This window comes from Antechinus flavipes, chromosome 3, assembly GCF_016432865.1.
Source record: "Antechinus flavipes isolate AdamAnt ecotype Samford, QLD, Australia chromosome 3, AdamAnt_v2, whole genome shotgun sequence".
In the NCBI taxonomy this organism is placed as follows: domain Eukaryota; kingdom Metazoa; phylum Chordata; class Mammalia; order Dasyuromorphia; family Dasyuridae; genus Antechinus; species Antechinus flavipes.
Genome location: NC_067400.1, coordinates 309,089,799 through 309,115,825, shown reverse-complemented (window position 1 = coordinate 309,115,825; position 26,027 = coordinate 309,089,799). Strand labels below are relative to the sequence as shown.

The 26,027-nt window shown below is 35.0% G+C and overlaps 1 protein-coding gene across 1 annotated transcript in view; it reads right to left on the bottom strand.

The window, feature by feature from the left end:
- Positions 1–10,705, bottom strand: part of GAP43 (growth associated protein 43) — a 129,141-nt gene extending 118,436 nt beyond the window's left edge. The window contains exon 1 of the mRNA XM_051985323.1: positions 10,486–10,705. Within this exon, the coding sequence (XP_051841283.1) occupies positions 10,486–10,515 (30 nt within the window). The 5' untranslated portion in view covers positions 10,516–10,705. The remainder of the gene's footprint in view (positions 1–10,485) is intronic.
- Between the last annotated feature and the right edge of the window lie 15,322 nt (positions 10,706–26,027).

Genomic DNA, 26,027 nt, shown 5'->3' with positions numbered 1-26,027 from the left:
ACTTATATGCACTCATGAAATTTGACCAGCAAATTTTTACCTTTGATGAGACCATATTTCATCTTGATTCTTCTCCTAGTTGCTTTCAATATGCCCTCTCTTGCTAAAAATCATCTGTCCTTTGTAGCTCTTTGAGGTCAAGAATTGTTTCATTTTTGTCTTTCTATCTCTAGAGTTTAGCACAGTGCTTGGTACTTTTCTCTTTTTGAAAAGGGGGTGTAGTGTTTCTCATGATCACAAATAGGAACTAGAACTACTGAAAAGAAAATGAGCATTCTACCACTGCAGATTCTCTCCCCTCTTTTTTTTTTTTTACCTTTCCCCCACTCCCTTGTTCTGCTGATTCATGATTTCACATGTGCCATGTGAAAAAGCAGCAAATCCCTTTAATTTTTCCATATGAGTCTTTAACCTTTGAAGATCTTTCGTTTTTGTCTTCATTCCCTTCTCTATGCTCCGCAGCAGTCATATGAACTATTAATGATGAGATATATATTATGATCTGTCAAATTTTCACAGAAAGATGACATTTCTGAGTCATTATTTATTGGAACTGGAATTACAAATAGTGGCTGGAAAGGATAATTACCCAAAGTCCTACATTTAGAGAAAACTGGTACATATGGAGATAACAGCTCAATATTTTTGGATGCGCCAGCTTTCTAAAAATAGAGAAATGTGGTGATTATCACAGGAATTAATTCAAGAATATCCAGAATGAAATGATTAATGTTAAGGAATACCATTTCACAAGGAGCTAAATTTCATACCCTACGTACCGTAATCCTTTTGAGGAAACTGGTCCTACTAGGCCTTTTAAGTGAAAAAAGAAAAGTTAGGAACAAACAAGACACTCTTGAGCAACAACACATCATATTATCATCTCTTTAGTTAGACTAATTGCCAGTGAAGCTTCTCATAGATTTTTATCCTTGTCCCTCTTCCCAAAATTGACTGAAACTGAAAATGACTGAACAACAACAGCAGCAGTAGAAACACTATTATATTAGGCATTGTGCAAAGCAATAGGAATGCAAATATAAACAAAAAGTCTCTGACTTCAAAAAAATTTCCATTCAATAGCAATACACAAGATTCATAAAAGAGGAGTTAAGAATGGACAGAAAAGAAGTAAGAATTCGTTAACCTATTATTATAACTATGTATCAGATCTTGCTTGCCTCAGTTTCCTCATCTGTAAAAGGAATTAGAGAAAGAAATGACAAATCACTCCAGCATCTTTGCTAAGCAAACTCCAAATAGGGACACAAGAATCAGACATAACTGAAGTCATGAACAAGAAAGGAGACACTGAACGAGACTCCAGCAGGACAGAGACAAAAATAAGATAAACTCTGCCCTCAGAGAATGGTATGGATAACAGTACGCAGACTGTCTTAGCAAGAGAGTGCAAATTAGTAACTAATAGGAATGGACAAAGATGAAACATAATTTCACTGAAGGTAAAAATATGTTCATCAAATCTCTTGAGTGAACTTAATAGGAATAGAATGTACACAAGTACATATTTATGTGTGTCAGGATGGGTGGGAAGGAGAGTAAAAGGAGTTCTCTTTGAAAATTCTTTTGAAGTTACAAAGATCAGGATTTATGTCTTTACTGTAACACTTGTGAGCTGTGAGATCATAAACAAGTTATAAACCACTCAGAGATACAGACAGTTTTCTAGGACTTTAAATTGTTTCTCTGCATTTAAGAAGGAAGTATTAACTCCTCTGTTTTTTTTTAGATAATCATTGAGAGTTTGTGTGTCACTATGTAACCATGAACCTCCATAAACTTCGCTAGTTCAAGCAAAAGACATGATTTTTTTCATTTTATTCCTATTTGAAGGCGTGTAACTTAGTAAGACCTATGATTAAGAGGTATTAATTGATTAAATCCTTCCATATAGTTGTACTTAAGAAAGAATTACAGGAGTTAAGAGTTGATAAGTATCTCAGAAAAAAACCAACAGAATCAGAGAATGCCAAAGAAGGAAAAGATTTTGTTTCACTAGACTCTTAACTCTAGCATTATTAGTTGGCAGGATCTACCAGAGGGTCATCTCCATGTCATGATCAGATATAGGATAGAACATATGTGTGTATAAAATTTATATTTATACTAATGACATATATAATTCTATTTATAATTTCTATGGAATATATTTATATATGTTTATATGCACATATAAATATGTGAGTATATATTCAAATGTACAAATATATGTGCATATATGTGTGTGTAACTACGGTTAAAGTTATACTTAATTTTTGTTTTCTGATCATTAGCTGTAAACATGATTTTAAAAAAAGGCGGGGTGAAATTGTCCTGTGACCACAAGTTATTGTTTTCAATTTATTTTTTGCTATCATTCTATCCTAGCCTAAATACAAACTACAGAAACTCTAATGGGATGGAGGATAATTTGTGATTAACTTCCAAAAAGAATATATTATTGAATACAGAAGACTTTAAATACAACAGGCTCTAAAAAGGCAGATGAATGATACTAGACCCTCTCTTTTCCCACTATATCTTCCTTATTACCATGCCATGGAGAATGTTCCCTTTTGACCTCATAGAAATTCACACAACTAAACTTACTTAAGGATATTTGCACATAACATGAATATGAAAGTACTTTTCAAGCATTTTCATTTTATCAAAGTCCATACTAAAATAGGTAGCTAGGTGTTGCAGTGAATAGAGCATTAGGCCTGGAGTTGGGAAGACATGAGATCAAATCAAACATCTGTTAAATATATAACTTTGGGTAAGTCACTTAACCCTGTTTACTTCAGTTTCCTCATCTGTAAAATGAGCTGGAGAAGGAAATGGCAAACCACTCTAGTATCTTTAACAAGAAAACCCAAAATGAGGTCACCCTAAGTCAAAAATAACTGAAAGAACACAACAATAACAATACCAGCATGCTAAAATGAGGTGGTCAGAACTAAATACAGTGAGAATAGGGCAAAGTATAATGTGATCAACATTCCTGTATCCCCAAAAGTATGCATCTTGAAATGCCATCCAAGATAATGATTGCTTTATTCATTATCATATCACAATTTATTAAAGTCCACAAAAAACTCTTGAGATTTTTTTTCAGATAAAGTCTACAAAAACTCTGAGAACTTTTTCCAAAGTGCAACTTCTGCCTTTTCCATCATCAAATTGTGAAGTTAATTTTTTAAGCCCAATTGTAAGTCTTTATATTTATCTCCAAGTCCAATCTGTACTTGAAAAAGAATCCTTCCAGCATTCTACCTGTTAAATGTTCATACAAGTTCTGATTGAAACTTACCTGTGAAAAGCTATGGCTATCTCCTGAGACAATCTATTCCTCTTTAAGATACTCCGATTGCTATTTCAATTTGTCTTCTTGGGGTGGAAGTAACACTGGATGCTCAAGACTATGTTAATAGTTTCATAGATTCTATCACTATGAAAAATCTTCAGTTAGATATAAAATTCCAAGACCATTCTTAAAACATTTAGAATAGGTTCATCAACAGAAGTTTGGCCACTAAGTAATGAATTATTTCACACTTGGTCAACTTAAGATAGTTTATATGAGTCAGCCATAGTCAGAGGACCAGTCTAGCTATGTTGAAAAACTTTTTTACTGGAAATTTGGGTACCAGGTACTGATTTTGGGAGGCTGCAGTAAATTCTGATTCACAAAAGTATAGAAGGGTTGCAATCTACATCAATGTAAGGAGTGCCTTTAAAAAAAGGGATCAGAAATCAGACACTATGCTGGTGATTCTGATACATTCTACCAAGTTGGAATCCCAGTATTATGCTAGCAAAATTGTGAGGATATAATATTAGAGTTGTTTATAAAGTGCTTTGCAAATCTTGACATGCCATACAAATTCTAGTCATCATCACCAAATTTTGGCCACAAGGTGATAAATTTTTCACCTATAGAAATTCTAGAAGATAGTAGATAATACACTAAAAAGAAAAAAAAAAGGAGTTGAAACCTGCAACAGTGAAGGGAGTCTGCAGATTAGGGAAATTATGGATTCTGGGATCACAGAAATCAGAACTCTAGGACTGAAAGAAACATCATCTAATGCAGCCCTCTCGTTTTGCATATGGAGAAACCAAGACCCAGAGTGATTAAGGATATGTCTAAGATCATACATATAGTAAGACTAAGTATTCTTTTCCAATTTAATTTAGAAAGAGGAGTGGAAGGAGGATATAGAGAAAAGAGAACAGGAAAATTTTAAAGAGAAAAAAGTGGGCAGTAAAGAACCTTGAGGGAGAGTGGAAATTTAACATGAGCATGTAAGGAAGGATATCTTGAAAAACTGAAGTTGGGTCAGAGATTCACTTCTATGTGAAGGGCTGACCATACCTTTAAATAAAAGGTGTGCACAATCAAATATACACGTAGTAGAAAGGAAGCTTTAAGTTTCCTAACCTTTTCTTATGGCACCAGAGGAATTCCATTGTTAAATACATGTCATTCGACTGGGAAGAAGTATATGCCATACATACAAAAGTGTACTGATAAATGTTTAAAAACCAGCTTTCTGATTGGGAGAAAGAAGAAGGAGAAGGGGAATGTTCCCATGGCACGTTATAAATTTAATCTAAATTATTCACATTCCTCCATAATTTTTGTAAATCTAGATAATTAATAAACAATAAATCTCAAACCCTAATTTGTAGAGTTTGCTGATTTCTGAGGTAGAAATAATCACAACAAAAATTTAACTATCAACTCTCTGATTTACATAAAAGTTGACTATAGCACACCTCTGTATTGTATCCAGATGAGAAAAATTCTTTATCAAAGTCAGGATTTCAGAGTATTTGACTATTTGAATGTTCCATACTCTTTAGCCTATTCAAGCTTTAAATGGGATGACAAAGGTCTTCCATGCATTTATCTCTTTTTACTATTCTTTTCTTTTGTGTATTATTGTTACATGGTTGGCAGGTTAGTTGTTACTTGCAAAGAATTCTAAATTGTGCTCAAATATCTTTGCAAACTCATGCACCTAAGTATAAACCATCCAAAATGCATAATAAATCCTTGAACATTCTGTACATTGTCAGTGTAAGGGAATGAAAACATTGCAGCAAAAGAAGGAAGGTAGATTTTGGAGGAAAGAACAAAAGGTACAAGATACCAAGTGCCACTGTGTCATCAAAAATTTTAAAAGAAAGAAATTCCACAAGTACAATGAAAGTCAGGAAGCCATTTTGTAATCAGGATTGTTAAACATCCCAGAGTGTGGAATTCATATCTTTCAGCCATAAAATTTTGGTCTTCTCTAAATCCATCTTCAAATTAGGTAATAAGGATAAATGATGATAGCTTTAGAGCCCAACAAAACTCTAAAGATCATCTATATAATCTTTTCGTTTTACAGATTAAGAAATTGAAGGCAGAGAGGAAGAAGTACTTGCTCAAAGTTATACAGGAAACATGGTATCTAACTTCATAGCCAATGTCCATTGTACTATATTTATTTGAACTTGACAGATCACATGCAAATAGAGATACTAAAAAGTATCCCTAATTGCTTCAGAAACATAATTTCACGCTGTGTTTATAGCAATGATAATGATTAGGTAGCTAGGTGGCGTTATAGACAGTGTGTTGAAGCAGTAATCAGGAGACTTGAGTTTGAATTCTGCCTCAGGCTCTATTTAGTGATGTGATCTTGAGCAATTTGTTTAACCTTTCTAAGTTTCAGTTCTCTTATTTGCAAAAAAAAAAAAAAAAAAAAAGAGAGAGAGTTGGATTCAACGTTCTCCAAAGTTTCTTTAACCTCTAAATCTACCTATGATCTTAGACATCTTCCTACTTTAGATTCTCTGCCAGGAAAGTGAGATGGGAATTCCCTCAACTACTACCACCAGTTGATCTAGTTCAGCTCCTAGAGAGGAATTAGAAATGTTGACAGTGTGAAAAATAGACTGCTCTTAGTTAAAAATCAATTTAAGAACCAGATGTCATTAATTTTTAGATGAACTACTTGATCATATTGAAAAAATGGCAACTCTAGGTCAAGGACCCATTATAAAAATAGTAGGGCAAATAGACACACACAATTATCAAAGAATAGAGATGACATTTACTGCCACCATCTTTTAATTCAATATTTTAATGATTCTTGATTTCATGGTAAATCACATCACTTTGTACCTTAGTAAATGGTCTTCATGAATTACTATGGACAAAATTCAACATCTAGTACTTACTTCCCAGTAATGAATCTCTCAGAATTTAACAAGGTAGATCATCTGTCAATGATGGTGAGGTAATTCACTGAAAGTTTGTCAGCACAGAACTTCCCAGAGAATGTGTTTAGAAAACAAAGTCTTTTAAGAACCAGAGTTCATGTCTATAAGGCCCAAGTCTCTATATCTTTATCTGTAAAATTTCCTTATCTGCAAAATGAGTGGTTTAGATAATTTCTAAAGTTCTTTTCAGCTCTAAATCTATGGTGCCACAATTAGAATGAGGGAATGATTAAACACAGAATCTTGTCTTGGGACAATTACTAATTATATTCAGTGAAAAACAGGCATGCTCTTGATTTCACTGTGGGAGTAGTAAAAGATCTCCCTCTCAATGATACTCTTTAACATGAAACATTAAAAGATCTCTGTAATTGTGTCAAATCAACAACAAAAAAAAAGAATTAACTCTCTAGTTATAGTACATTGTCTCATATAATATTAGAGTGAAAAGAGACCTTGGAAAGCATATATATATATATATATATATATATATATATATATATATATATATATATATATATATGTATATATATGTATATATATATATAGCTATCTATATAGATCTATGTGTGTGTGTGTGTGTGTGTGTGTGTGTTTCTCTCTCTCTCTCTGTGTGTGTGTGTGTGTGTGTGTTAGGAAAATAAGCCTGAAAGGCTAAAAAAAATTCTCATTTTATATGCTCACTTTCTAGCCTTGGGCTAGATTATAAAATAATTTCACCAGAAATGAATACATGCTTAAATTCACTACAATTTTCTGAGGTTTGTTGTGAAGATATTTGGAAGAATACTCCTTCCTTATTTCTTCTCCTGTTTAAATTTGGATAGCTGAAAGATTGCCTGAAACATCTTTTAAAATATACCTTCTGTTGCATTGAGAATAGTCTACACTTAATTATTGCAGGAAGTTTTTGGGTGTGGCTTAGTGATATAAAATTTAGGAAGCATCCAATTCACCACTAGGAGGAATCTCTTGGAACCAAGGGATAAGAACATTATTTCTAATCTGTTCAAACCTTGCAAAAGAGAAACCAATAAAATGAGGACTCTAAACCACATTATATTCCCTGCTTAGGGAGGTCCCAGTACACAATATGGCTCTTTTCATTTTGGCTAAAGCTAAATGCTTTTTTTTTTTTAAACAAAAGAAACACCCACATCTCTTCTCTTGTACCTTGCCTGCTTCTCTACATACTAACACACCTTGCAAGTTCTTCAGTGTCTTTCATGTGCACTGTAATTAAACTATATCAAATGAGGCCCAAGACATTTTAATATCCTAAAGCAATAAAATGTCAGCTAGTCATTAATTTTTCCTCCTCCTACTCTTTTACTCTCTCTCTTCTCCATTCTCTATATCCCTCTCCACCTTTTTTCTCTTCCTAGGCTCCTGACACAGCAAGACTTAGCAGAGGCTATTTGTTGAAATACTTCATTAATGCTCGCTTCCCACCTTTTTGCAGTAAACTGCAACTTGGAAATATATGGTAGCTTTTTTTCCTGCTTCTCTTACAGAAGAGGAAGGAAGCCCAAAGCCCTCCACCCCTCCCACTCTGCTCTGCTGGATTTCATGGGTGTGGCAGAGTTGAGACCTTAGCTGGATCTTGCTGTTTACCCCCACCCCAATCAATGGCAGGGATGATGAATAGATGGCTGAGCAAGGATGGAAGCCTTCAGTTTCTACCTTTGACATTCTATGATCACATCACCCACAAGTGGGAAGCCTGTTTTCCACTTTTGAATCACTCATGTAATACAAATGTCATTCAGTGTCCCAGTGAACCCACACCCTTAATACAATTTCCATCTCATCTATGGAGAGCTATCTGCATATGCAGTATGCTCTCCAAGTACTAGTACACACACCATGTAAAGATTTTTCAGTTCCAACTGCATATATCTGCAAAGCATGTACCTATATGTAGTTATATACATGATACCACGTATCTCATACATGTGTGTATACTTTTCTCCCATTCCTCTTTCTGCTTGTGATCAAACATATGGAGCCATATAGAAACCATGATTGCATATGGCTGGGTATACAGGAATTTAAGTATGTGTGTGCATATATACTCTCCCAAGTCAAAAATTGTAACTTCAGCAGTTTGCACATCAGAGAAACGATATAAGAGGCTGTCATTAAGGAAAGGTTTAAATGATGGCTGCTGGCCTCTTTTTAGGAGGAGGATTCCTTAATTTTAATTCTCCTTAAAAATCATGCTTAGTTTTCTTTGTCAAAGTGTGTATGTATGAGTGTGTGTGCTGCCCCTGTATAAATAGGGTGGGAACCAATCTCTTTAACTGGCGTTGCTTCCTTTCCAAAAATTAAGCTTCTCTAAGGAAAAGTGTCGGCTTCCCAAATGGGGCTCCCCTTCCCAAATATTATTTCTCTAGTGAAGCCACCTTAGTACATCAGCGTGCATAACCCCGACACCTGTGTCTTCCAGATTGCTAAAATGAAGATATCATAGGAGCATCCTCACTTAAAGCAAGGACATCTGAAGCAGAAATTGCCAGAACCACGGACTAGCCCCATAGAAGTGCTGCAGAAAGGACCACACCCCCACTACTCTTTCCTGAACACCTCAGGACCCACAAAACCCCAAAATCTGCTACTTTAAAAAAAAATCTGTCTTGTCTCTCTCCTCCTACTGCTCAGTCATTCTGCCAGTCTGCCTTCCTCTTCCTCTTCCGCCTTCATCAGCCTCTGCCTCCACCCCTCATCCCACATTGCTAACTGAACATGCTCTTAGCTAACAGTCTGCACCAAGCCCACTCCCTTCCACCCCACCCCTTTCAGATTTTTACCGAGTGGATTACAAATTGCCAAGTATCCAATACCTGCACGGGAAAAATGCCCAAATCCTCTCTCCAACCCCCACCCCATGGCCATGATTCTATATAGATTTCTTTGCCCAGGGCTTCATGCGTGCGCGCACGAGCGTGCTTACACACACACACACACACACACACACACACACACACACACACACACACAAATATCACACCCCTGCATGCATTTTTTCTCCTTAATCCTCCTCAAAGATTTACACTATATCCCAACGATTTTCCAATCTTAGTTCGAGATAGCCAGTAACTGCGGAATACTGTAAAACACCCTTTTCTTTATTTCCTCTGTCAAGTTTACAAAATGCTTTTCAAGACATAAGTGAGCAATATGAAATGGAGAAAAAAAGTGGGAGTGGGGGAAGGAGCCGGGGGGCTAGAAAGCTGGTGTTTGTCCTTCCGGATGAAAACGACTCATCTGCTTATTATCTTCAATCTGGGATATCCCTGGCCACTGGTAACCCCAGAGGGATTTAAAAGGAACTAGTTTGTTTGTTTGTTTTCAGAAAAAAAAAAAAGAAAAAAAGAAAAAAGGGTGGGGGGGAACTGGTTTCCAACAGGTAACACCCGGCTAGTCTTTCCCATCCCATCGGAGCTCAAAGCTCCTAGGGGCGTGGTCCACCCTCTTCTCAGACCAGCTGGTGCACAGTTGTCTAACTGCTCTTACTATGAAGGGGATCATGAAGAGGGCTTTTCCCCCTTTCTTCACGGCCAATTGCTTTTTTTCTGGAAATTAATTATTTCCTTTAGCCTAATAAAAAAAATTAGTCATCTGCATGCTCAGAGTTGATTTTTTTTCCTTAAAAAAAACCTTCACACGTTTTTGATTTTTAAAGTACACCTGCTCCCATTCCAAGGCACATGCATGTAAAAAATAAAGCATCTCTGGCTGCACATCAGAATTGCATGACAGAAAAGGCAGATTTAGCACTAAAAATCACCCCCCCACACACACGTACATATACACACCCTTTTTGTATAGAATATAAAGAACTCTCTTTTTCTCAGACCATCTCTTCTCTTTCCCGATTACTACCACATCATACCTTTCTACATGCACACCCTCAAAATCAGAGACATAAAACCCTGAGCATTTGACAGTAGTCCAAAGAATCCTTATTTCTTGCCGGTCAGGCACATCTTCAAGATTTTTTTTTCACCCCAATCAAAGACCATTAAACCCAAACCAAAAAGACAATGTGAATAAAGACAAGGAAGTAGCATTCAGTTACCAGATGTTAAGGAAATATAAAACATCATGTCCAGACTAGAAGCAGTTAAAAGATTTTTCTTCCCTCACATCCATAGTCTGGGAATTTCTTACCAGTAAGTAGAAAAAAAAAATCTTTAGCTCTACCTGTTTTGTTCTTCTCATACAGCACAGCATGATTGTATTGTCCCTTCCCCTCTTCTTCTTCCTTCCTTTCTTTCCTGCTCTCTCTCTTTCTTATTTTCCCCCCTCTCCACCTCTTTTCTGCTTCCCCTCTCTCTCTCTCACACACACCAGGGCAGTTAGCAGCAACTGTAAGGTCCTCAGCTATTGCTCATCACATAGGCGCTCGCTCTCGCTCTCTCTCTCTCTCTCTCTCTCTCTCTCTCTCTCTCTCTCTCTCCCTCCCTTCTTTCTCCCTCTCTATCTATCCCTCCCTCTCCTCCTCCCTCTCGCTCTCTCCCCTTCCTCTTTTACCCCCTCCCTCACTCTCTCCTTCCCTTCTCTCTTTGCTTCTTTCTTTCTCTCTCTCCCTCAGTATCTTTCCCAGAATTGTTCACTAGCTCTCAATGACTAGTCACCTCCCCCAGCCCCCACCCCCATTCTAGACAGCCACCCCCTCCCAGTCCCCTGCCAGTCTCATGAATATTTAAACATCTCCAATCTGGACCCAATTACCCACTGACTTTCCCACTGTACTGAGAGGAAGGGGGTGGGGGGGGGCGCGGAGAAAGATATTACAGCTTTTTTAGGGCACTGGGTGACGTATATTTGGGTTACAGGGGGTTTGAAGGGGTCCTTATATTTTCTTTAACTCTTGACTTCCTCTTTTTCTGTCAGAGTAGTAAAAGAAAGGAACACCCTCTTTAGATAGGTTTCCCCCCCAATGCTAATGCAGTGAATGAGGTTATTTCTGCCATTTAAGCTTCATACATAGGTAAACCCCACCTAGGCTATGATCCCTCAAGAATTGCAACATATGTAGGAGATCATCTACCCCTCCCTTCCCCACATACATATACAGTTTATAAGTTACATAAATTTTCAGAAACATACATAGGTTTACATATGCTGACTACAGAAGCAATATGTATGTGTGCATATATGTTACATATCTATCTATCTATCTACACACTCTATATATTAACTGAGTCACATCCTTCAGATTAATTATGTTTTTGTTAAGCTTCTGAATACTTAAAATTAATATATAGGTATACTATAAAAAATGTAATATAGGTATAATATAAAGCATTTGGGAAATAAATTCAAATATTTTAGGGCATTAAGTCCTTTCATAGTCCTCACACTTCTATGTGACATGCATGGCTTCTATCAATTTACCCTGAAACTCAGTACAGTGGAACAGGAAAACTGCAACACATTGATGCTGACCATGGTGTCATGGGGAAATAAAAAAAAAGTAAAATACCTTGCTTGCTTAGCCTTGGAGGGATCAACAAGCCACATATTATTTTTCTGAAGTACAAGTGATTGTTCTTGATGAATTTATAATTTGGGAAGGAAAAGAAATATCATTTATTAAAGTAGAATATATAATGCATAACATGAAAGTGCATCTGTTAGCATACTGCAGCATATGTGTGTATGGTTAATACATTTGTGCATTCTTTCTACATATGGGACATTTTAAGAGAAGAAAAATATTTCTATTAAAACAGATCATTAATTATACCTACAACAATATTTAGACATTCAGGTAACCTATCTTCAGGGACCCTTGATATATTTACACACTGAAAATAATTTTTCAAATCTTTCCCCACCAATTGATGACAACATTACCAATTTGGTACAGAGATTCTTTCTGGGGATTCTATAAGAGAATATAGAATAGAAAATAGACTTCTTTGGTCTAATTGGTAAATTCATTCTGTTCAGCATCATGTATAATATGATAGTTAATCTTGGCTTTTAACAAAGTTCATGCCACACCCATCATAGATTAAGTTTTCCTAGAGAGAACGGTTCCTCAGTATAATGCCACCAAGGTTTTACCCAAATGACTAGTCAATGTAGACACCTATTTTTTTCCTTCCTCTCAGTATACTTCAATTTTCATATTTTATACTGAAAATAAGATTTAATTTATGAAATTCAAATTTTGCCTGTCACAATGAGATGACAATTGGGCAATCAGGATGATCAATCATTGCAGGAATGCCATACCTTTAAAAAATTTTTTTGTAGAATTTCAAAGTATTTTCACACACATTATCTTATTTGATCACCTCAACAATCCTGTAAAGAATTAAACATTGACAGATGCTGGTTTCATTTTAGAGATGAGGAAATAAAAGAAACTTAAAGAATAAATTCATTTTTTCCAAATAGCACTCTATGAGTTTAAATGGGCATGAATGAAGGAAATGAAAAAAATTTTCCTTTTCCTTGTCAGACTCATTTTAGGTTTCAGTGATTCAGGATCCTGTTCTTAGTCTTATCTGATAAGCCTCATAGTAATATATATGGAAACCAGTCAATGGTAGAGCAAAAGTTGGTTGAATTAGTTGGCATTCTGGTATTAAAAACTCACATCATAGACAATCTATAAATTTAATTAGTCAATTAATAAATTTTTTTAGCTTCAGCAGAGGGATAGTGCTATTCCTCCTTTCCAAGCATCTCTGAAGCAGCTCTTTAAGATTCTTTTATGGTCTTCTAGACTGTTTTTGGTGTTTAATACAATCATAAAATCTAAAAGTCATTAAGGACATCAGGGGTTACCAAAATGTAGCAAGCCTTTTTCACAAAATGGGAAATGGATAAAAGTAAAGATGTTGAATCCAATTGTTAACAATGCTTAGGAAAGTTTTATTCATACAAAAATCTCCTTAATAGTAAACCAAAAGAGCCCATTATATGATATGATACCTTATATGATAAATTCATTCTTTTTTTCAAGCAGAGAAATTTGGCAGCCAAGAGAAATACTCATTTAAGTTACAGACTCATTTGAAAAGCCTCATTGAGGAGGGTAAAAGTTATGATAGTATTACTATGCAAATAAAAAAAAGCAATAGGAGGGAAAATACATTTTCAGAACTCTTGATGGAGACAAATAATCCAGATTATGATAAAAATATATATCATAAGAAAACTGATTGGTTTTTCCAATGTTTCAACAGAGATCTACTCTCATCATTGATGACAGTGGAATGATTGATAACAACAGACCATATACCTGGAGTACTAATATGAAGAAGTATAAATGGCATAAGGGGAGTTGGGAAGGACAAGACTTCATCAAATACAAATGAAAAAACATTTATGTTATAATTAGCAGAGTTTCAAAAATTCAAGAGTGGATTTTCAAGTTATCTAAAATAAGGAAAAATTCCCAGAAGTCATTTGAAAGATAATAGTTTAGAAATCAGCATGAGAAAAATCAAATGGAAAAAGATTCTCTCCCAGATTTTGACTCGGAATTGGATTTATTGCCCATTTGTTGAGTTAATTCACAAGTGAATATATTTTAGACAGACTCTAATGATGGACAATGAGTTGAATAACATGAGATGAAGACTATAGATTATATTTTGGAAATTTCTTGGAGGCTTTAATTATCCCAGCTCTCTCCCTTCTACAAAAGGTTGTTTTTTATAAATCCAGTACTCTCTGAGAAATACTAATGGCTGTACATCATGGAATATTGTGATCTCAAAGAAATGGAATTGTGAGTGATTCAAATAACAGCAGAAAAATATATCACACAATAAAAGGAATAGTATTTGAACTTAGATATAAGATGTGTAACTGGATTACCTTTCTAGACTTATTTTGATTTACTCCCTTTTATAAACTCTATATTTCGGTAAAACTGACCTAGTTCCTCTTTGTACACAAAATGTCCCATCTCCACACCTTTGTACAAGTCCTTCTCATGCCTAAGATTCTCTCCCTCCTCACTATCTGTTAATATATCTTAAGTGCTGCCTCCAATGAAGGCCTTTCCTCATTATCTAAATGTTAGTTCTTTTCCTATCCTGAAATTACATCATGTTAATTTGTATATAGTTTGCCTTCCCTTAATAGACTGGAAATCCCTTTAGGATAGCTATTGTTCTCATTGTTTTTCTGTTTCCCTAGTACCTAAACAGTGCTTGGCCCATAGTAGTATTTAATACATATTTGTTAAGAGGAAGAAGAAAAATATAAATGAATGAGTGAGTAGACTTAATATTTTCATACATCAACTCTACAAAGCTCTATATGACATATGAGTTCCAGCTCTACTACAATAGAGGGAATTCCCATGTTTCAAATTCCTTGAAATCACAAGTACATACCTCCTACTCTACTACTTCATTCCCTAATGCACACAAAAATGTGCTGTGCACACACATAAAATAAACTTTTGTTTTAAGAGGTTGCACAAAAGAAATAATTAAGAACATAAAAAATCATAAAATTAGGTGGCCTAGTAGTATAACAAGAGTGAGTATTAACAGGTTGAAAACAAATACTAAACTATTATTGATGTAATATTTTTAAAAATAGAATGTAAATAGTAGATTAGTTATTGAAGAATTGTAGGAAGACATGGATGAGAGTCCTACAACATTAGTAGGCACGATTGAGTTACCCGTTATACTAGCAGAGGAAGAACTCACATTTTTGAAATCATGAATCCATGAAATATTGACTTGTCCTCTCATTTCTCTGGCTCAGATTCCCCATTCATATTGAAAATGAAATCTTTTTAGGTGTGTCTTTTCTCTCTGATAGTAGTTTATTAACTTTGAGAATAGTAACAGGAGATTAAGAGGGGGAGGGAATTGAAAAAGTTTAAATGCCATGGCAAAAAGTTTGGATTTTATTCATTTGGTAAATATTAGTTTTGAGCAGGGTAGTGATGTGATGAACACATTTTAGAAGATTGAATTAGCAGCATTTTGTAGACTGGATAGGATGGTAAGGAAAGACTGGAGACAAAGATTCCAGTTGGGCCCAATTGCAAGTCACATGTGAATTGAAAAGGACCTGTATTAGCATCTGGCAGCAGAAATCAAAAGAAATGAAAGGATTAAAAGGCAGCATGGTGCATGGGATAAACACTTGAACTAAATAGACTTTGAGTCCTTTCCAGCTAGTGGCAAAAATTACAAAGTAAGAATGGATAAGACTTGATGACTAACTGGGTATGGGGTAGGGATTGGGAAGAGAGAAGAGTCATATATATTTCTGAGAAGATAAGCCAGGATGATTAGAAAAGGAATGATGACATAATTGGTAAATGTGGGGAAAACATCATTGAATCATAGAAATGAAGTTGGAAGAGATTTTAAAGATCTTTTAGTCGAACCTCCTTCATAGCAGGAACACTTTTTTTTGGTCTTGTAGACCCAGTTCTCAACACAATGTCTGAACATAGTAGGCACTTAATAAATGGTAACTGACTGATTAACTACAGATGAGGAAACTGAGATCCACTCTTGGTTAAGTTATTTGCCCAAGTTACAGAGAGAGAAAGTAACATGCCCAAGATTCAATCACAAGTTCTCTGAATCCATATCCAGCACTTTCCATTCAACTGTGTCTGTACCCTGATGTCTTCAGTCACATAGTAAGGTGTAGCTATATAAGGAAAGATGTGCACATAGTGATAAGTGTATTTGGAGATATGGGACTAGAACTCAGAAGAGAAGACAATATTGGAGATGTACATTTCTAGTGTTCCATACAAATGATAACTAGAATGGTCAGAGTAAATAAATGTCCCAGGGAAGGGAAAGTTGACAAAGAAAAGCAGAAGCCTGCACCATTAAGGGGTACAGGGAGCAAGGAGCAAGAATATCTAAAGAAGGAGTAGTCAAAGAAAGTGTCTTTATCAACATCTACAGGCATTAATTGTGATTTGTGATAGTGATGGAGGAGGTGGTGAAGGTAGCTGTGACTGTGGTTGTTGTTGGTGGTTGATTTTTCTTGTTTATTTTGGGAGGGGGATGAATGGGGGAAGAAACAGGACAGAAACCTGGCAGTTCAGTGAGGACACTGGTATATCTAACTGAAGCATGGTATCAACAGGCCTAAAATCTAGAATGTATGCCCTCTGATTCTGCCTAGACACAATTATTGGAGATCAATATCCTAGAGATCATAGTATTACAGATTTAGAGGTGGAACTTCAAAGGTCATCTAGTCCAGATTCTCATTTTTCAGGTGAGGAAACTGGGTCTCAGAGAAGTCATGTGGCTTCTCTAAAACTAGATCCTCTGACTCAAAAGCTATTGCTCTTTTAACATATCACATTGCCTCAAATATTCTCAATGATTAGCTAATTTGTGAATAGACCTTCTGTTGGCTCAAATTATCTTAAGTGCTGCATTGGTTGGTCTCAAATTGTATTAATTTTATATCAATCAAGTAATGAATTTGGGATCAATCAATACAATCAATTGTATCACATTGGCATCATATATATTGATAAATGCTTTACCTCATTTTTACTCCATACATTTTAAGAGGAAGGAAACTGGTTCACTGCCAGGGATACCTCACTTACATCCCTAGGCAGGGCCAGCAGAGACAGGATAAAAGCATTATATGTAAAAGAGGCTGATGCCTGAAAAAGTAACCTTGTCTTTCTTTCTCAGTTATAAATTGCTATGGAATGCTAGAAAATTGCTATGTAGCTATTTAAATACTTATACTGCCTAATACACAGACTTACAATTTTAAAAGGATCCACAGCTAGAAATATTAAGAACATTACATATCTTTACACTGATAGAAAAGGAATATTCTGCACTGTACATCCTCAGGATGGTGTTTTCAAAGACTCTGAACAGAAATTTTCCAAATCTAATGCCATCACAATTTATATTAAGAAAAATACAGATATTGAGAGAAGTGAGGACAGAGTTAGCACCCTGGATACCTTAGAATCAGCCAGAGTCAGGATAAGCAAAAGTCTTTGGTCTTTATTTTTGGTCTTTACAGATAGAATTGAAGGAAATGGACACCGGATCTCCATGACCTTCCTTCTCCTCCTCTACCGCCAAAGTGACTCTGGTTTGTCTTACTCCACCCCCTAATTCCTCCCACAATTCTCTGTATACACCAAAAGATGGAACCAGCAGAGAATAGTGGGAAGGGCCATTTTCCAAGCATATGCCCACAGAGTATCATCCAATCGCTAATTAGCCTTAAGTGCTTGGTTGTCCAACCCCAGTGCATCAACTCAGAGTTTCAGCCCTTTAGAGAGAGAGAGAGAGAAAATAGAGAGAGAGACAGAGAGAAAGAGACAGAGAGAGAGAGAGAGAGAGAGAGAGAGAGAGAGAGAGAGAGAGAGAAGAACTTGCCAATCTTAGAATTCATAGATAATTTGGGGGGTTTTGGATTCCCATGCCCTCCCTACTATAACAGAATCCCTTTTGCTCTCTGAGGGTATCTATGCATCATAGTAGCATGGTAAATCCAATAAGAATATGGGGTCTCAGCCCTATGTAAAAGGAAATAAAATAGAGACATGAAAATGAAGTTCTGTAGAATGCATATTGGGTTTGAAGTCAGAGAACTTAACGTTTGAATCCTAAATCTTGTGAAATGAGTAACTTTGTCTCAGTAGTCATCAGCCTTTCTGGATCTCAATTTTTCATTTGTAAAATGATTATCCTTCCTCAGAAAATGTCTCCTATGTGTTTGATTTTTAAATTTTCTAGGTAAATGCATCCAATAGAATGTAAGATTCTCGAAGTCAAGTATTATTTTATTTTGGTTTTGATTTCTCCAGCACCTATCTTAGGAACTAATATATAGTATGCATTTAGTGAATATTTTTGAATGACTGAATAAGAGAGTGAATGAATAAGAGTCTGTTCCCTTCTTGCTCTAATCTATAATCCTAAATAACTCAAAAGCATTTGATAAGGATTCATTAAGTAAGATGAAGAGGACCTTAGTATCAAAGATGTCAGGATTTGAATTGAAATCCTAATATTCCAAACCTATCAATCTTTCTTTATATATCAACTTTTTCTTTTCATTATGAACTCAACAGTCATCAATACACATCTTAAAATTAATGGGACAAATCATTATATAAGAAACTGCACTTTCTGTTACAAAGTTCTAAAAACTATCTGTACATATCTATTGTAAAGTAGTAACAAAATTGCTTCAATTACATCTTCTGCACTTTTTTATTCATTAAACATTTAAAATGTTTAATTGATGCTTTTCCATATCTATTATTATCTACTAATCTACCTCCAATCATTCATCTTGGATAGAAGACCTACTGTGTTATAAATATAGAGAAAAGAAAAAGCTTTTAACAATTAACATTGGTCATTTCTAAGTCTGATTTCATAGTTGTAGTCCATATCCTCTTTGCAAGAGGTAGGAAGTATGTTTCATAATTATTCTTTTAAGCTCATGAGTGATTACAACTTTTAACAGAGTTTCTAAGATCTTTCAGAATTATTTTCCTTCACATTATTATTATTCTGGTCACTGTATAAATTGTTTTCTTGGTTCTACTCATTTCACTCTATATCAGTTCATATAAGTGTTCCATAATTCTCTGAATACATCATATTCATAATTCTTATGGCACAATAAAAGCCAATCTCATTAATATGCCACATTTTACTCCTCCATTACTGAATTGATGGATACCTATTTTGTTTCCAGTTCTTTGCCATAACAAAAAATGCTGCTATAATTATTTTTGTACATAAGCTTCCCTTTCTCTCTAGCTTTGTCCTCCTTGGGGTATATACTTAATAGAATTATTGCTGGTTACAATTCTAAATTGTTTTCCAAAATGGTTTTGATCTCCATCAACATTGCATTTGAGTACTTGTCTCACTCACAACTACTTCAACAATTATGGTTTTCCTCCTTTGTCGTCTTTGCCAATATGATGGGGAAAGAGTGGATTTGCTAAGTTGTTTTAATGTGCATTTCTTTTGTAATAAGTATTTTGTATCATGTCTTCATGCAATTGTCAGCAGCTTTTTTTCTTTTTTTTTTCATTTGAGAATGCTTATTCATACTCTTTGACCTCCAATATATTTGGAAAGATATTTTATTTTCTATAGTTGTATCCACGCTTGATATTGGTTTGTTACCTTTGTTAGAGATATCAAGAAGATTTTTTTCTCAGTGATTTTCTTGTCTAGTAATATTTGTACTACAGCATATAACCAAACTAAGAGCAGATTTAGAAGTGGCAAATCTTAAATTTCCAAAAGACTTCTTAAACATTTATTTATTTAAGGTTAAAAACCAGTCATTCAAGGATGATTACTTTGTTATTTGACACACTTCAGATTTTATGACCACAAACCACTACTACATTGTCTTAAAGATACCAAGTTGCTGGAGTCAGTATAGTAGAGTACAAAAAAAAAAAAAAAAAAAACATGGGTCTTGGAGTCAAAATATCTATGTTTGGATATTAGTTTTGCACTTATTAGTTGATTGACATTAGGTAAGTGACTTAACCACTTTTAGGCTCAATTTAAAGGAGGAAAAGGAGAGAAAACAAGAATTATATCTACCTCATAAAGATTGTTTTGGGACTCAAATAAAATGAAAATGTAGACCAATCCATCAATCTATCCAAAAAGTAGATCTCTGATCTCATAAACTTGAATAATCCAACAGCACTGATTGAAACTCTTTCATATTTCTTCTTCCTATGTGACTGTGGTTCATGTCTTTTGACCCAGATCTTACTCAGACCAATCTGATGGATCAGAATTGTAATTAAAATGAAGGATCAGAATTGTAATTAAAATGAAATGAGATACTTATAGACCATTTAACATTTTTAAAAGAGAAATATACTTAACTAAATCAGGAAAGGACATACAACAAGATACAACATTAATTCAACTGGCTATAACTCTCCTTCCTCCATATTTGCCATGGTGTCATACCAAGTAAAGAGCATATGTCAAAACTCTTGAGTCATCTTGTCCTAGGTTTTGACAATTAAGCAACCAGCAAGCTATGTAAATCGTATGAGTTTTGAGTTCCTTAGACTAACATGGCCTTGAGGAATTTTGTCTCTTATAGAAAAGCTCATTTTGTCTGTGAAAAGTAAAATGATACCTTTAGATAGCTTTGGGAGGGACACTAGATATGGTTCTTACTATAACACATCCTCTTTTAAATATTCCACACCGTGCAACATTCTGAGATATTTCACTGGATCAGGAATTGACAAACTGTTGAACTCTGCTCTAGAAAAGATCTCTTGAAATTTCATTGAAACCAGTAGAACATGTGGGCTATCTCTCAGCTATTTTTCAGTTCCTCTACATGAGCAAACCACTTTCTTTTCTGCCATAATTCTGTTTAATAATGTTCTTTACCTCTTCTGTTCAATTCATTAGTAATGTCTTGTAATCTGTTCACACTATACTTCCCTTGCCTTTTGAGTGATGTACAGTTTTCACTCTGGAGGCAATAATATTCCATGATTTAAAGCCATATAGAATCACTGGGGAAAAAACACCGATGTTTAAATTATTAGCTTTTGTTTATGCAAAACTTAGTCATTAAAAAAAACCTGCCAGATTTCCAAAAGCAATCCATCCTATTCTCTTCTTCCTCTTAAATTCTGGCCTAATTCATTATTTATCCGGTGTGTATCCAAGAAGTACATACTTGTGGACTCATTCATTTCAGAGCCTGGACAATAGAGCCATTTATTTGTTTATTTTTGTGTACATAGTAAAGCCAAACTTTTAAAAACATTTATGAATGAATTAACAAGCCTTGCAATGTTCTGTGATTTGATGTAATTAGCACAATATCATTTGCAAGCCCAGTTGAAACAATATATAAAATCAATATAAAATATTGCTATTATCCCCTGAATCAACATAACTTTGTTGGCATAATGAGTAATTTTCTAATTCCTATTGGGCAAAGAGGCAGGATCTAGATTATTTGGAGCCATGCTTACCAACCATTATTTATTACCATATTTATCCATCATAATTTCCCCTACATTCAGCACTAGTATCAAGAAATGATTCCTCAAATAGCGATGTTTCTCATCAAAATATAAGTTCCTAAACAGTATATCTTGCATGTTCAATCCTACCCTAATATGCCAATCACTGATTAACTGAATAATAAATTATAGTCTTTGTATCAGCTAGTGTAGAGAATATACAAACTAATCTTGTTAACAATACAATAGGCAAATACAATGACATGATTGAAAATTATGAAACCCTTGACAATTTTTTTTCAGAGACTCTTTTCTACCCTAATCTCTCCCCAAATGCCAATGAATTAAGACTTCATTGCCCACCCTAATTCCCCACTCAAAAGAAGTCTAATGTAGCGGAAATGACATCTAATTAGTAGTCAGAAGACCTGTGTTCTAGACCTAGACTCTGACTGAAGCCATCTGAGACCCCACATACTTCCTTGGGAAAAAAAGTATAATAATAATGCCTTAACTATTTCATAGGTTTTTGTGTGCATCAAAGGAAATCATAGAAGTTAAGGTGCTTGTAAAGTAAAAATACTGTGTAGGTGATATTAAAACTAATACTTTACAAGGAGCTATTTCTGGAAGTTGTCTACACAATGCCAAAATACTCATATAAAAGGTGAAAATTTCAGTTAAACTGGTAATTTGCAAAAAAGGGAAGTAAAAGTAAGTTGTTAGTGGACTGAGTTCAATCAGATATTAGACTTTACTACCCAGCCAACCTAATCAAAGCAATCATAAAAGTTCATATGTATAGATATGGCAATGAACTGGAAATAGATGAGTCATGAATGTGAGAATAATAACATTACTGCTTTCCTACAGGTAGTAGAAAGGTAAAATTTTTCTCCCCAAGCCTTCACCTTTTCCTAACTTTTTTATTACTGTCCAGAATAACACCATATTCCCAGTTATCCAAAATTGAAATCTAAGTTTCATCTTCAGTTCCTCAGTCTGTCCCATTCCCTCCCAAAAATCAGTTGCCAATTCCTATCGATTCTATCTTTTGACATTTCTCTCCTTTGCTCCCTTCTGTTTGCTGATGTTGTTACCAGGACAATGTATTGCCACGTGGCTGAACTATTGCAATAGTCTTCTAATTGGTATCCCTGCCTTTAAGTATCTCTTCCTGCCAGTCCATCTTCCACCTAGATGTCAAATTAATCTTGCCAAACAACAGGAAAATCTGACAATCCTATCACCTCCCTGTTTGATAAACTCCAGTCACATTCTATTGCCTCTAGGATGAAACATGAAGTTCTCAGTTTGGCTTTTAAACTTCTCAGTCTTAACCCTTTCCTAATTTTCCTGTATTCCTAGATCATATTATGTACTCTTCAGTGCAGTGACTTCATTCTTCACCTAAGACATGCCATCACCTGCCTGAGAAGTATCTGTCCTGTTAAAGTGATTCTCATAACCAATATATAAGCTCCTCAGTGATGAATTCTTTGTTCACTTATTCCAAAACTTCAAAATTAGACAACAGTGCAACATCTGCTTGGCTCAGCCATCATAAAAACATTCTTAGCATCATGTAAGTATAGCTACAACATGTGTTTCCACCATGTCCTTAGCTGGAGGCTTGGTGTCTAAATGATACCATTACAATATACTGAAAAGGAAACACATTAATCACAGTCAGCTGGAGTGGTTTTTTTCCCCCTGATTTGACTGAATGAACTAGGTTTTCTGGGTACTGTAACACTCAAGGTCCCCTCAGGTAGAGTTTCCCTGAATATTATCCAGAGATTTACATACTCTGTGGCTCAGAATCCACTCAAAGCCTCTAATGATATATTCATTTTCCTATACCAACCAGAAAGGATTAAAAGCAAAATATCCAAGGCTAACGGCTATTTGACCAAACAACTTAACAAATTAAGTTTTGAAAAAATTCCCCCCATACTCAAAGAGATACAATCTCACATGAGTTACCATATTGTCAAGAGAGGAATACACACACACATACATACACAAGTATGTACATACATGCACAGACGAAGCATAATGTCATCAAGAAAAGCACATGTAAAAAAATACAGGAAACAAATGGAATCAGGCACATACATGGACAGGCACACATAAAGAGATATGGCAAAAACAACTCATCGTTCTTTGTGTGTGCCTAGGGAACATATGTTCCTTACACAAGCTCTTTCATAAACAACAGATGCAAGACTCACCATGCTATTTTGCGATGGGTATTTAGTCTCCATTGTGTGGAGGATACTACTACTGGCCTCTAACTACTATCTTCCTTAAACTGCATTAGGATTTCATCTGTTAGTCTTCAGACTACATGGCCCCTCTCTTACTATCTGCAGAAATGCAGTGGCTAGTAAGCCTCTCTTCTTCTCCAAGGAAGGCTAAAGTTAATTTAGTCTGCATTGCCTAGGGACATGACAGCTGTTACTAGTCAGATAGCCAACAAAGGGCAGAAGAAGCCTCAGGCAAAGATTTAGTCTATTCTTTTGATTATTCTTTTTCTACTACTATTTAAAGGCTCTGGCTCTAGTTACATATCTATCTTAGATATGAGAGTTAGAAAATTCATTTTAACTCCTATGAAATTCTGGATTATTTGTCAACATCACTTTTTAGCATTTTTCTGGCTCAATTTAACAAAAACTACTAAGATTTTTTACATAATTAGGTTGACTCTATCCAGACCCCCATAATATGACTGATTGGCATAAAAATAAACATCAAAGAAAAAAATAAAAGGACTATATGAAGATGCTAGTACTACCAATCCATGCCTTTTCTCCTTTGTACTAAAGTCTTGTCTTTATTGTAGATACAGATCACAAAAAACATCACTGGTCTCCCTACAATATTAAAAAAGACACAAATTGAATGGCATATGGTTTTTTCTTATGTGATCATGGCTGACAAAGAACTGTCCTTGGAGCACTGTAATGAGTACCACCTATTTCAAACCTAATGTTTAGTAATTCATTCACTAGAGTCAACCATCAAAATTAGTAAAGCAAAGAAATCAAGTATCAGACTTATTTCTTTTTGTTCAAGAAAAATCATATTTGGACTAAGAAGATATTAGGTTAGATAAGCAAACTCATTTCATATTTACCTTCCAAGTCATTCTTCTTCATTCAGCTTCTTCTCATTCATCTTACTTCCAGATAATGAGCAAAAGAATGAATGACTTTTTTTTTTCATGAACCAGAGTTCATGAAATAAGCACATTTCATTCACTTTGGGCCCAGGTTCTCTTACAATACCCATGTCCATCCATTGTGACTATTTATAAAGTTCATTTTCAATTAGTTTCTTTCATATTTAAAAAAAATAATAAATTTAGGGAGCTGTTTGAGCCAAAAAAAAAAAAAAAAAAAGCTAAAGATTTACAGAGCCATAACTAGCATTTTTCATGTCTGAAAAAAGCTTCCCAAACCCAAAAATATATGTACATGTATTCATGTGTATATGTGTTGCCACTTCTATCCCCCAATTCAAATCTTACTTAAGATACTCCTTTAGGTTTGTGATCCTGGGCAAGTGATTTAACTTCTATCTACCCCATCTGTAAAATAGCAACAATAGCACCCCTTTCTCAGGATTGTTGCAAGATAAAATGATATTTGGCCAGTGCTTCAAAAAAAATTTAAAGCTATACAAGTAATTATTGTGTTCATGATTTTCATTAATTTTCTGACCTCCTTCCAACTTAAACTTTCTTCTAGAATATATATAGCTTGGGGATAATATAAAATAAAGGTAGCCCCTAAGGCCAGTATTGGAAAGAAGGCTTTCATGATGGATTTTATTCACATTCATTTGACTTATCTTCCTTACTTTCTTACTATCGGGGAACCAATAGAGATTTCTCTTTCAAAGACTACACCTTTTGGGATTCTTGGTCCTTTACTTGTCATCTTCCCTTAAAGGGGGCCACTGTATGTGATCATTTTAAAGTACAAAGACTTATTAAAGTAAGACAGAATTTTAAGGTACAGAATGTCTATTGCATAGTCAGGCAAACTACAGTATAATATTATATTTGTACTCTACCTTTTTCTCAAGCACTTTCTTGATTTTTTTAGTCATCTATTTTCTTGCTGTTGTTCCTGATTTCCATTCCCAAATGGAGTCATAAAGAGGATTGTTTTGCACCTGGAAGCCAGAAAGAGTCTGAAAAGGTGTTGTTAGTTGATGCTGAAGGAGAAAGACCCTGGCACACAAGAGCATCAGTGAGAGACTATAATGATAACTTATTGTAGATTACCTGGTGTTTTCCACTCCAATCTAATATTGTAAGTAAGGTACTATGCTAGGTGCTAGAGAGCAAGACAAAAAAAAATCAGTACTTCACCACAAAGTGTTTATCAGAAGAGGAAAAAATGCTCATGTATAAGTGTGTAGAAAATATATACAAAAGCAATTCAGGTTTATTTAAAGAATGAGGATCTAGAATCTGCGATCTAGAAAAATTATCAGGCAAGAAGTGGCTTTTGAGATGAATCTTAAAGAAAATCATGGATTTTGTGAAGGAGAAATGCATTAATTAACAGGGGACCACAGAACTTTCCAGAGCAGGAGAATAACATAGTCTTCTGCTTTAGGCAAATTAGTGGAAGATAAAGTAAAGAGAAGACACTAGAAGTTTGGAGAGGAAAATAGAGGTTTAAGGTGATAATAAAAATTCTTATCCGTGACTGATGAGGGCCTAAATTAGGATTAA